This window comes from Pogona vitticeps, chromosome 6 (genome assembly GCF_051106095.1).
Source record: "Pogona vitticeps strain Pit_001003342236 chromosome 6, PviZW2.1, whole genome shotgun sequence".
Lineage (NCBI taxonomy): Eukaryota > Metazoa > Chordata > Lepidosauria > Squamata > Agamidae > Pogona > Pogona vitticeps.
The window spans coordinates 9391423-9405000 of NC_135788.1; the positions used below are offsets into that span (position 1 = coordinate 9391423).

A 13578-nucleotide genomic window follows, 5' to 3' on the forward strand; every position below is an offset into this window, starting at 1 on the left:
TTTCACCAGTCTCTGTGGCCGGCATCTTTAGTCTCTTTCGCCACAGAGGCTGGCGAAACGTCAGGAAGAACAACCTTAAGAACACGGCCAAAGAGCCCGAAAAACCTACAACAACCATTAGATCCCGGCTGTGAAAGCCTTCACAAATACAAATAGGGAAGATATCTTCCAGATATTATCAGCTCTATCTAGCATAGACAATGATGAAGGATCAAGGGAGTTCATATTTGGATATTAACTATCCAACAATATTTGGGGGTCACATATCGGGAGACAAGATGAAAAAAGAGGACAAGCCTGGCTTTTGGGAATGAATTGGTTCACTTATTACCCTTTTGTCACACGTTCCTTCCAGGGGAAGAGACCAGCATTTGATCGTAGGAGCAGACATCATTCCGGGAAGTGGTAATGTTGGAGGGAGAGCAGCGTGACCCAGGTCTTCTACCTTGAGGAACGCTCTGGTTGAGTAACAATTCAGCTTTGTGTCTGTGTGTCTGTGTAAAATAAACCCCCATTGCATAACCTACTTCAGTACCCTGACTTAAACGTGACTATGTCATGTAGCCTTTTAAATAAAAATAGGTAGACACCAACTCAATGGTCACGACATTTTGGTGACATGCACTTTGCTTGTGCTGTCTAAATTCTTGCAGATTTTTAAATGGTTTTGTACAGGAAGGTAGATGCAGAGATAAGGGATGTGGAACAGACTTTACTATGCACAAAGGAGTACTGTTTGCTCAGCTTGCATTTTCACAGAACTGACACAAGTTCCCCCTTTCTATCCAGTTATTGAACGACCCTAGAAACAGCTGGTATGCTTAATTGTGAATCCAGCAAAACACACACAGAGAGAGAGAGAGAGAGAGAGAGAGAGAGAGAGAGAGAGAGAGAGACAAAAAAACAGGGAAACACCTTCACTGCTTCTTTGCTTCAATAAGTCTTCGCATTTCTCATGTACAAAACACTTTATTTTACATACCATTGGAACATTGGGAGTAACCAATTAATAACTTAGCATGCATAAGTAGAGGCATTTCTCTTTTTTTATAAATACAATATACAAAAATAAAGATAATACAGTCCTTCAGAGGTTCCCAGCAGTTTCAACATTTGTAGTGTATATTTTTCCCCAGGCTGCTTGCTATGGAATGAGCACAAAAACTCTCAGTGCTGTTGAACAAAACGGGCAAAGAATCTAAGGGTGTCCTCTTTCAACACCATAGTTCAGTCACCTGGCTCTCTTTTACAGAATGAGACAAGGAAGCAGTAATCAGAAGCCGGATGGTGTAATTTAGGGTGACTTCACCTTCATGCCAGGTTTAGTCTCATTTTCACTGAATAACACCTGAACCCACAGAGAAGAGAATACAGAAAATGCAAAACCCATAGATTGATTAAGCAGGAGTCCATGAAGCCTGCAGCCTACTTTATCTATGGGTCAGGTGCTTCCAACTTTACAGTGAAATCTTGACTTGGGGATTTGCAGGTTGTAGGATTAGCCCCAGAGTACCAGGATAAAAGCTCTTCCACTGGCAAAATGTTATTCTGTTGGCTAATCTCAAAGATTGATCTGCTGGCTGAGATCTGCCAGCAGAAAGGCAAATGGAGGGAGGCAAGGAAAAAATGGGGTGGAGTTTCTCCAGATCAGGTCTCTTCCACCCTGGGGACGTGGCCATAATGCTGGCACAAAGTTAGGGCATGATAAGGACTGTCCTAAGTAGTTTCCAGAGTGGAAGAGGTTGAGTATCACCAAAGCACCGAAGCTTCAAGTAGTCTCCTTTCAGTTCAGCTGGTCCGGGACCATCTTAGTCCCTTGGGACTGCATTCTAAGCCCCATAGCATGAGACAGGCAGACTTCTGTAGGGTAGGCTGAGCAAAAAGCAGGGTTTACAGAGCTTAAAGAAGTTATTGTTTTGATTCCCAGAATCCTCCCACAAGCCCTGTTAGCTAGGAGATTCTTTGCAGCACCCTAAAGTAACATTGCCCAAGTCAGAGTAAGACCGGATGGGGAGATGGTAGACCTGGGAAGGTAGCCAGGTAGCAGAGTCAGTTGGTTTAGATCTGTTATGCGTCATGGAGTTTGTGGCTGGTGGAAATAGGGACAGCAGTGGCTGCAGGTGGCATTTGGTCCACAGAGGACTTTAGATAATGAGGAGCAAACTTCTTGACGGTGGAGGCAAGTCCTTGTTTTAAGACTTAAAGCAAGGAAGGGAACATTTGCTCTCCAGGTCCCATATATATTCAGGGAGCTGGGGCAGAGGGCAGTTGTGCGTGGGTCCCCCCATGCCTGCCATGAGGCGGCCTCCCTTCCTCCTCCCCATCAGAGCAGTCAGGAGAACCGTAGGGGCAACAGTGTCCAGGTCGGTCTCCTTCGTCATCTTCATCATCCTCCTCCTCCTCGTCTTCTATCTCCTCTTCTGGGTCACTGTCCCTCAGCTCCCGCAAGCGGCGCCCCCCGTTGTTGCTTTTCTCGGGGGGCCCAGATGGCTGCGGCATCTCATCGCCCACTTTGTCTTCCCCGACACTCTGTCCTCCTTTCTGCTTCTCTGCTTCCTGGGCTGCCTGCTCTTTGGCTTTCTTGCTCCGCTTCCACTTCATGCGCCGGTTCTGGAACCAGATCTTCACCTGCAGAGAGAGAAAGGAAGAAATGGCATACCTATGGAAGATCATGCACAGGAGCAAATCTTGAATGTGAAAACTTTGGGGTGGGGAATACCCTGAATCAAAGCATAATTAGACCCAGGATTCATTACAGCTAAGATCTTACATTAAGCATATTCCCATTCCACTGTTGCCAAAGAACTGAGTTTGGAAAAGTTATTTTGAGGGACTGCAGTTCACACAATCCCCCAGTCACCCTGGCCATCCAAGTTCTGCTGAGAAACCGTAATCAGCCCTATGATTATGAATTCCTCTGTTTCTTCAGCTGGTAGGAACCAGGATTCCAATTCCTAGGGTGTTGTGAAGCATAGAATAATGGAGTTGAAAGGGGCCTATAAGGTCCTCAACTCCAACTCCCCCACTGCTCAATACAGGAATCCAGATGGTTGTCTAATTTCCTCTTTATTCCCTCCACCACCTTCCAAGGTAATTGGTTGCATTATCATACTGCTCTAACAGTTAGGGAGTTATTAAAATATTTTAAATAAATACATTTTTTCCTGATACTCGACCAAAATCTGGCTTTCTATAATGATTACATGTCTTGCACTCTGGGATGATTGAGAATAGATCCTGCCCCTTCTCTGTACGACAGTCTTTTGTGTATTTGAAAAGAGCTGCCCCATCTCTCGCCTCAGTCTTCTTTTCTCAAGGCTGAACATGGCCATTTCTTTCAGTCTTTCCTCACTGGGCCTGATTTCCAATCCTCTGATAATCTTTGGTGCTCTCCTCTCAACACCTTTGTCAGCATCCTTCTTAAAGTGCAGTGTCCAGAACTGGATACACCACTCAAGATGAAGCCTAACCAGGGCTGAATACAAGGGAGCTACTTCCTGGGATCTGGAGACTATACTTCTGCTAATTCACCCTAAAATATCATTTGCCTTTTTTGCAGCCACATCACATTGTTGGCTCATATTCAGCTATTGGGCTGCAATAACCTTACTGTGCATAAGAGTTCATCTGTCTTAACTTCTGAGTTTGTGTCTCCCTCCCTCTTCCAGTTCAGTGTAAAGTCCTCTTGATGAAGTCCTCGTGCTGTGATGGTTCTTCATGTCTCTCATGTTGGTACCACCTTCATAGCCTGTTGTTCACCTGGAGTTTCCCCATCCCCCTTTCTATTCATCTTCTGAATATTAGTAGGATGGACAGGAAGACTATCTGTGCCCCAAAGTCCTTGAGTCTCCTTCTGAGAGCTTCTATGTCTGATGCAATTTATTTGTTGTTCCTCTCGGCTGTGCCATTTCTTCCCACGTGGATGAGAAGAAAGGGATATGCATTTGTCAGTTTCATTAAGCTATTCTGCCCTTTTAATTTGGTTTTTATAGGAGCTACCCAGGGTGCAAAACACCATGCTTTAAATAAGTTCATCATCTTAACATTCAGACTAAAACCCACAGTGGATTCAGTCTAACTAACCCATCACTACTTTGAGCAATTCTTGGCACTCCTGCTCCGGAATCTCCTACCTCTGCAGGACTGGAGAACTTACAAGCCTTCAGATATTGCCATATTAAGCTTCCATCAACCCCAACCAGCCCCACTCCATAGGTAAGCATGAGAGGAGTTCCATAGTATCTGCAGAGGCCATTGGTGCTTAAGCAGGAAAAGGTTGGAGACTCTGGAAGTTTTTTTAAGAGTATTGCAGGAAAACAGGCATGCTTGTAGAACCTCTTCATTCCAGAGGTTAAGTAGAATAAGTAGCAGAAACTTATTCTGTAGTGGGTCATTATAGTTGTTGACTCCCCTCCTAAAAAATATCCATTTACTGCCAGTCTGGCAGCAAACCACTCACCTAGGACACACCCAGTTGTGTTTGATTTTGAAAGCCAACCAGGATCAGGCCTAGTTAGTATGTAATTGGGAGACAATGTGTGATTGCCACAAATCTCTACCTAGTAATAGTAAACTGCATCTAGAGTAGGCCCATTGGATCAATGGAACTTACAGAGGAGTTAACTCATAAAATCCCCATTGGTTCAATGGGCCTCTTCTAGTTATGATTTACTGTTGGATTTCAGCTGCTGTATCCATGGCTGGAGAATGTGAGCAGAAAGGGTGCTATTGTCTTCATACTGCATATGAACACTGTGATGTAGAAGGAGGTTGGCCTGCACAGCAATAGAATGCTGAACTGAAAAGGCCTTTGGTCTGATTCAAAGGGTTTTCCCCCTTTCCATTCTTCTGCATGCTTTATGATGGACAGTCATAGATGAATCTGGAAACAAGAGTTCTGGGTTCAGTGCTGACACAGAGTTGTGGATTAATACCATTCGTATTGGATGCAATGTGATTCCCATCCTAGCCTACAGCTTCCTCCTTCTTTCCTTCCTTCCTCTGATCCTGCCTCTGCTGACCCTTTTATAGGACATAAATGCAGGAAATAATAATAATAATAATAATAATAATAATAATAATAATAATAATAATAATAATAATAATAATAATAATAATAATAATAATAATAATAATAATAATAATAATAATAATAATAAAGCCCAGCACTAAGGGTGATCTAGCGCTAATCTTATACATGTAAGATTTTTTAAAAAAAAAAAATCAGAGGGTGATTGGGGAAGAGGAAAAAATGGGGGGGGACAGTTTTCCTATCCTGAACATCTCTCCCCAACTGTATAGATCATCAAAACACAATCTAGAGACATGCTTCCCCACCTCCCACATCTTTACAATAATGTATCACAACTAATCACATGGGGGGGAGCCTGTTTGAATTCTTCTGGGCTTGAAAAAGTAAATGCCCCCAGTGGCAGAGGGGGAGGGGGAAGGCCACTTTGGGAGCAAAAAGGGTTGGACTGATTTGAATTGGCGCCTGTGATCAGTAAAAATTACTTTGAATTCACCCATTTTATAAACAGAGCAAACTCCTCAGTATTTGACCACATTGTCACAGCCTTACTTCTGTGTAGGCATGCATGGTAACTCCATAAAATCCAGCTTCAGCTCTTTAGAAAAGGTATGCAGATCCTGTGGCCCTCCAGTGGCTGGATTCTGACTCCCATTAGCTTTAGCCCGTATGGCCAATAAGGCAGAAGCAATGGGAATGGGGTGTGTGTATTTCTACAACATCTGGAAGATCACCACGTTTTGACCTCTGCTGGTACAGGAAGGATGGAATATAAATAAATCAATGCTTCTATTCAGCTTTTTAAATAAAATGCCTTAAGCTTTGCACAGTCAGGATAACTATTTTAAAAGAAAATTATTTTCATCCTTCCTTTCGATGACCTGGGTGGAAAGAGCTTTGTCAAATGTGTAGCTGGAAACCCTTAATTGTCCTAAATTGGACAAAAGCCCTAGGCTGACAAGTTATGGAAAAGCATTAGGCTGATAGGTTGTGGATAGTGGATTAGCTAGAGGGGTCGTTAATTCAAGAAGGATCCATGCTTCTTTACTGTAAGAAGGCTTCCCAACCAGCACCCAGAGGAGCAGGAAGGTTTGAATGCAGATCCTCGTGGGAGATCCATTTTGCTAGCATGCCTTGTGCTCCTCCTGGTTCTCTCTCCTCCAACCCCCACCTCTCTTCCTTGGTCTCTTGAACCTTTTCTTCCTTCCATCCAGCAAGATACTGACCTGGGTCTCTGTAAGCATGAGGGAGGTGGCCACCTCAAATCGCTTCGGTCGGGAGAGATACTTGTTCAGCTTGAACTGATGCTCTAGTTCCAGCAGCTGCTGGCTGGTGAAGGCAGTTCGGGGCCGTCGGCATTTGCCCAGGAGATTGGACTGCGCTTGGGCTGAAAGAAAAAGAAAGAGAGGGAGGGGGGGGGTAAAGAGAGGCGTGAGAGAGAAAGAGGAGGAAAGTGGGGGGGGGGGCTGAGCCTTTCTTGGCTTCCACTCAGGTATGGACAGACTCCTCTTCTGCTGGAAACTGGACTACAACTCCAGCATAAAAGAGACTGTGATCTGAGTCTATGGCTGGGCATGAAATCTACACGCAGGGGAGGGGGGTGCAGAAAATGATCATAGCCGGAAGACAAGGAGAGGTCTGACATTCTGTTCTCTCTTATTTACATTAAGAGATTTACATTCTGAGATTGTTCGTAAAAATATCTAAAAATGCTAACTACTGGCTGTAACCAGATGTGTGGAATCGGATCAAGCCCATGTCTTCTGCTCGTTAATTCTTGCCTTTTCCCTTCTGCCCATGAAGAAGCATCAGTGGCAACACCTTCAGGGCAGAGGAACCTGTCCTTTTGGCCTCTGCAAAGCCCAGCATACACTAGGGGCACAATTAATTCATAAAAATCAAGTACGTAAACTGCAGCCAAGCTTTGGGTCTTTCGAAGCAGGGCTTTCTCCTCTCCTATCCTGTGGTATGCAGCATCTGTACATTGATTTTCTTTAGCTCCACCCATCTCTTTTGTCTTTCCCTTCTTTGTTTAATATTATTGTTTGGGGTTTTTTTAGCTGTATGAACTCAGGGCTGTTGCTGCCACTGTCGTTTCACAAATGAAGGATGCATGCTGTGATCAGGTTTTCCCTAGAATCCTGAACTCCTTTTAATCCATTTGGAAATCTGCAAATACTGCAGGTATATTCTATCCCGTTTACCTTTCTTTTAACTGTGCAGTTTTGACTGTGAATAGCAAAGCTTGCAGTTGCAGACAGCTGCTAGTAGGGAACAAGTCTTCTAAGATATGATGGGCTTTACTTCTGAGCAAAGATGCCCTGGATTATTCTGTGCATGGAGAATGGGAGCAGGTTGTAAGCATCGGCAGCTGAAGCATCTTGTGACAAAGGGAGTATTTCAAAGCATTGGACTTTTCCAGTCCATGATACCATTTTGATGGCCAAACATTAGATGCAGGAAAACAAATAATCCAGGGCTGGGATGTGGAAAAATTGCCCCTCCCCAAGATGTTCATGGACCACAGTTCTCATGATTCTTCATCACTGGTGATGCTGTTAGGGGGTGATAAAAGATACCCACTCTGGAGAGAGTAGTAGAGTTTTGGACCCAGTGAATAATGAATGGTCTTTTTAAAAAATTTAAGCATGTTGATAGATTGTGCTTAGGTGATGGTGTCGATTTATCATAGAAGAGGAGGCTGTGTTTAATGTATTCTCGAAGTAGGTGTTAAATATAGAAAGATGTACTGTATTTACTTCATCCGTATCACTAATATCCACTCCCACCATCAAAAAAGCTTGATATAAAAGCTAATGTTAAATAGCAGTGGCACATGGAGGTTGCAAATCAAAGTTCAAAAGAAAAGTGTTAAAGCAGAGCGTGTGAAGTGGATAGGAAATGATGAGTATAAAAGAAGGAAGCAAACACACCCTTCGTCTAGAGGGATCGATCTGCTACACAAGGACACCATCCCGGCAATCACGGAGCTTTTAGGAATCTAGATAGCTGGTTTTCTACCATTGGCGTATCTAACCCGGCGTTGCCCCTCTGCAAGGCACGGGTTTTTTTTTCCCCCAAGGATGTCAAGCAGCCCCTCCCAGAGATCCCTGGCCACTGCAAGATATCTCCTTGCTTAGCTTCCGGAAAAAAAAAAATCAGACAGATTCGGGGTGGGTTGGGTTCACTACGGTATCCGATCGCTTTTACCTTCTTCAGGGGAGAACCTTAGCGCATCTTTTACTTTGCTTTTCCGGCTCCCTTACGCGCGTCCAATGAACCGGAAAGCCAGCCGTCGCCCGGCCTCCAGAAGACTGTCCTCCGTGCATGGCAGGGAGCCGATCCTGCACAGGTTTGCCTGGGCAACACAGACGCCTTTATCGCCATCCCGGGCGCGGGAGAACATTCGGGTTAAGCGAGCCACATAAAAGGGCCGCTTCTCTCCTCTTCCCCCCCCCCCCCGCGTTACTTCTCTAAACATGCCCTCTCCCCCCCCCCCCGGCAGGGAGGCAGCAAGGCGAAGGAGGGGAAGAAAACCGGCCGACTCCGAAAAGATCCCGCCCTTTAGGGCCAGCCAAAGTCGACCCGAGGGAGATAAAAGGACCTCGGCGGCTTCCCAAACCGGCCCGCGACATCCCTCTTGTCGCCCGAAAACTGAAGTCAATCTGGGTCTGGGGTGGCCGATCCTTGATGGCTAGCCTTCTCTGATTTCCCACAAGCTGCATACCAAACGGAGAAGGGGCGCGATCCTGCACCTGTTCAGCGCCTCCGGGCAGCCTCCTCTCCAGGGAGCGGCCGACGTGGCTGTTGAAATTGAACACCGCTTCCCTTTCAACAAAAGGGCGGCCCTCGACCCCCAAAACGGAAGCGTTTAATTAAACGGATTGTCTCGAGGAGTCAGTCCATCAGAGAAGATTCCCCGGAGACGCGGCTAGGGCAAGTAATCAGATTCACACACATACACACCCCGCTTCCCTCGAAACAAATAAATGAACCAAAAGCCTCCCAGTTATTCTTCCAAAATAAGCTTCGGAACCCAAGGTGTGCAGATTGGGTGCGGGTAATGAGGAAGGAAGGAAGGAAGGAAGGAAGGAAGGAAGGAAGGAAGGAAGGAAGGAAGGAAGGAAGGAAGGAAGGAAGGAAGGAAGGAAAAGAAATAAAACGGAAGACAGAGGAATCAATTTCCTCCTGTCCCTCTTGCTCCTCGGTGTCTAATTTCCTCCTCTCTTCCAGGTTGAAACCGTTCCAACTATAAATTTTGATTTTTGAAAAGAAAGAAGAAGCGGAGAGCGAGAGAATTAATGGGAAACGCGAAGGCTTCCGGCAGATAAGATCATAATTGACCGGGAAGCATTTGAGCGTGCTTTTTATGGAAAGCTGATGAGAACTATCGGATCCCTCCACAAGCTACTGAAATGGAAAGATCTACAATTCCACTTGCTGACTTGGTTGATGGAGTTTTAACTCTCACCGTTCTGATATTATTTCTACATCACCAAGGGCAAGGGTATTTGGAATTTAATCCCGTTATTTCTATTCGGGGAACTATGACCGAAGGAAGGCGTTTCAGATGCTAGAATCTCCGGAGAAAGAGAAGAATTTTTCCTTTTCAAAACTGCAGAAATAATATAAGTATATATATTCTACAGGAATATGTAAAAGAAATAAAACCTAGACACATTTGCCTGAAAATTAAAGGCCAGGTTAACTGAATGGTCTCGCAATCGCTACATCCGACACTCCCCCAAAATTGTTCCACCACTTTCAGAAATTAGCCGGTGTGGGAAGGATATAGAGAGTGTTTTTTGTGGTTTTTGTCGGAGTACGTACACGCTCTGACTAGATATCGTATTTTAAAACCCCATTCTTATCTAAGAGTATAGTATTAAACAGGATCCAAGCCAAGTTCTGTTTTTCCAAGGCAAAGCTTAAAAATTTAAAGAAAAACTTACAATTGAGCTGGATCGAACTATTTGTCACCTCCACTTAGGATATTTTAAAATGTTTCCATTCAGTAAGACAAGAAGTGTGGATTGGAATAAAAACTTTTTAAAAAAAAAATATATCTCTGAATAGTATTTTTATTTTGGAGTTCCTAGTTCCCAGGGTCTTACACCCTGCAATCCACATCAAAGAGGGGTGGTTTTTTTGCACCCTCCCGCGATTTTCCAAGTCTTGCTTGTAGTTCCTTTCTTGGATATTTATTCACAAGTCCCGATTATTACCAATTCTTTTTCCTTGTCAGGACGTCTCATCTTCTAGTAATACTCTGCGAGCGGGGAGGGAGAAACTGTGAGGATCATAACCCTAGCATGTAAAAACTGCTTTAATTTTAGGGTAAAGTTAACACGGTATATTCAAACCAGTCATTTTCTCAGACAGGGGATATTTGTAATTTTTTTTTTTTTTTTTAAGAAAGCCGCAGTACCTTCACTGAGGCCTAGCTGTATATTTAACTTCGGTGTCGCGCGTGCCCAACTTAAATCTTTTGGATCCTTTTAATTTTTTCTTAAGAGTGTCTCTGGCTATATCCTATGGTTGCTGACCCAAACAAAAGAAGAGTCCCAATGAATCGACCGTTGAATGGCAAGGCAACACATGTAAATCCCATTGAGTCAACAGGTTTACTCGTTGGACACCCACATGGGTCTTGTCGCACTAAGGCAAACCATGATTTAGGTTCTGATATATCATCTCCCTGTTAGTCCCTCACGAAATCCTTTCTTCTCTTTTCTTCCGGGCTAAGGGGGGGAGGGAAGGGGGGGAGCCATTTCCAAAGAAAAACAAACCAACTTTGTTCACTGCTCTGATTCAACAGAGAGCCGGGGACAAATTGTTATTGTCCCTCCCCCCAAAAAAAACCCCTCTCCCCCCCCCCAACAATACCGAAGTAGGGCACGCGAATGGCATTCGGTGTAAAGTCTTGACCGCGTTGTTCCGCTCTTGTATCTGAAATACAAAATTCTCTCTTTGGCTTCCCATTTAAAGAGCCACTTCAAACCGAGCTATCTAAATACGGGAATTGACAGCCCGTAGATCTGAATCTACTGATGCCCGCCAAGGATTGATGACTCCCAGTTCTAACAACAGCAGTAAACTGATACCCCGAACCTACCCTAAATTACACTGTAGACACGAAAAACACCTGAGCTGATTTTTCTGCGAGGAAGTGTGGTATATACATAATATATACTGTACATCTGTATTTTTGCGGAAGACCACGAATTCTATTTAGCAAAGCAAACACTAGGGCGCAGAATCCTACCTTGTTCCCCAGACTCCAGTCAGTTGATTCTGGGTCTCTCCTGATTTTTAAAAGCATATATTCCAAGCCTGAAGTTTAAATGCCCCTGATCGAACAGAAACGTTGATTCTCCACGATTGTTAATTAAGCTGCCTAAGCGGGTATAGTTCCCCTGAATTAAAATCAAAGCAAAACAAAACATAAACCCCAAACCACCCTCCACATTCACACAGCGATTTCATCCGTAGGGTGTTGTAGAGAAAAATAGACGAAATAAGTAAATTAAGGTAGACACAACCAAGGACCTCTGCCAGGCCCAGCCGGTAAGGAAAGGTAATGGCTCTAACGGCGATTTTATAAACACGACAGACATAATTTCTACAGTGAGATCTATAACACCTCAGCCACAGTCTTTTCCCTTCAGAGGCATAGAAGAGATGGATCGACACCTTATTTCTATGTCCTACGGTGGCTGATGTCCCTCTTGTTGATTTACAGATACTTATACCATGTTCTGTATTCTGGATTTAGCTCTGTCAGCGTGTCTATATTATGCGACAGCATTTAAACGATGGCCTCTCTGTTTTTTATCGAGAACATTGTGTGCCATGCGTACAGAGGCAGAGAAATGCATGCTCAGAGAACGGCGGGCCGTTTCTGGTCTTGCCACCCACTCGCGCGCAATCAGATACAGAGAGAAAGGAAAAGAGACTCCCCGAGGGCCAGAGGCAGGCCCGGGCGGAGGAGGCGCGCTACTCACAGCTGAAGTCGGGCATCTTGGGCAGGATCATGCCGGCGGTGGAGGCGCGGAGCCACTGGTCGAGCTGGAAGGTGCCGGCGCCCAGCTTGATGGGGTCGGCGGCCGGGTGCGAAGGCTGGACCTGGGAGTAGGAGTAGGAGAGGGCCGGGTGCTGCGAGGCCAGGGCCGCCGCGGCCGCCGGGTAGCCGTACATGGGGGGCCCGTAGAGGGCCGCCTGGGGGTGGAGGCCGGCCCCGCCCGGCGCCGCGGGGTGCAGGGGTCCCAAGGCCGAGTGCGGGTGCGCGTGGGGGTGCGCGTGGGGGTGCGCGTGGGGGTGGGGGTGGTGGCGGTGGGGGTCTCCCCCGCCCCCACCACCCAGGAAGCCCGGCTTGGGCACCAGCCCGCAATGCGCGCTCAGGATGCGCGGCGGAGACGGGCTCTCAGTCCGCAGGCAATCCAAGGAGGAGCCGCCGCCGCCGCCCGGGTGAGGATCGGCCGCCGACGAGGGCGGGCTGGCGCTGGCGCTCGAGCTGGCGCTGCTGGAGCCGCCGCCGCTGCTGCTGGAGCCGCTGCTGGAGCTGCCGCGGCCGCCGCCCGCGGAAAGCGAGGTGACCAAGGCCAGCGGGGAGGTCTGAGCCGCCGAGGCCGCCGCCGCCTTCGGGGGATCCACCGCCAGAAGCGCGTCGATCCGGAAATTCTTGGACTTCTCCATTGGGGGGGAGGGGGAGGGCTTCGCGATCACAGGCGATCCCGCTTGACGCCGGATTAAAAATCAAAGCCGGAGCCGAGGACCGGCGCCTTCGCTTGCTGCAGCGCCATCCTCATCCTCATCATCCTCATCATCATCATGAGGATCAGCAGAAGGGGGACCCCAGAGCAGGGGGGCCCGGCCCAGCATTCGGGGGCCCCCAAAAGGGCACCAGCCGCCCGCGCGCCTCAACCCAAGCCTTCGGTACCTCCCGGAGCCCGAGAGGAGTCCCGGTCGCGCCGCCTTTCTGCCCGCCGGACACTCCCGGGCTCGGCCTGCGAACTCGGCTCACTTGAAGGCTCCCGAGCGGTTCCCATTGGCCCTCCGGGGAAGCACGACGCCATTGGTGGCCGGAGCCGGGCTCCCTCGCCTGCTATTGGGTGCGGCGCACACCTGTCAACGTTCTCGGAATGTTGGCCCTGCCCACCTGGAGATTCTTGCTGCTTTCGGAGGGGCCGGCCCGCGACTCTCGGCCGAAAGGAGGGAGGGGAGCCTTCGCGGGACACACGCGCGTCAGCCTCCGACTTAGGCAGAACGCCTCGTCAGGCGGCTTTGCTAAGCCGCTGCCTTCCACACCGTGCAACAAATGACGCGACAAAACTAGGCTTCCTCCGAAAATTTGGAATCGGGAGAATTAGAGATTTTTTTTAATGGTTCTAACGGAAGAAGCAACTTCCCCCCGTCCTCCCTTATTGTGAAGAAGAAATTGCAGTTGTAATTAGTCATCCCGGGCGAAGGGTTGCAAACACCTACTCAACGGATGGAGGCAGGAGGGAACATCTCTCTTCCCCCTATAGATACTATCTGCCAGGGGCTGA

The 13578-nt window shown here is 47.1% G+C and overlaps 1 protein-coding gene across 1 annotated transcript; it reads right to left on the reverse strand.

Moving 5' to 3' along the window:
- Positions 1–221: 221 nt before the first annotated feature.
- On the reverse strand, positions 222–13014 carry MNX1 (motor neuron and pancreas homeobox 1). The gene is made up of 3 exons (XM_073002889.2): positions 12034–13014; positions 6256–6416; positions 222–2628 (listed from the first exon to the last, which is right to left on the reverse strand). Exons 1-3 carry the CDS (start codon positions 12722–12724, stop codon positions 2245–2247), a joined length of 1236 nt encoding a protein of 411 aa, XP_072858990.2. The 5' UTR covers positions 12725–13014; the 3' UTR covers positions 222–2244.
- Between the last annotated feature and the right edge of the window lie 564 nt (positions 13015–13578).

Excerpts from the sequence above, each read along its gene's own strand:
- MNX1 (XM_073002889.2), bottom strand. The coding sequence starts at position 12,724 with ATGGAGAAGTCCAAGAATTTCCGGATCGACGCGCTTCTGGCGGTGGAT. Across the intron at positions 6,417-12,033 it reads CAAGATGCCCGACTTCAGCT|CCCAAGCGCAGTCCAATCTC; the intron begins GTGAGTAGCGCG and ends TTTTTCTTTCAG. Across the intron at positions 2,629-6,255 it reads TCATGCTTACAGAGACCCAG|GTGAAGATCTGGTTCCAGAA; the intron begins GTCAGTATCTTG and ends CTCTCTCTGCAG.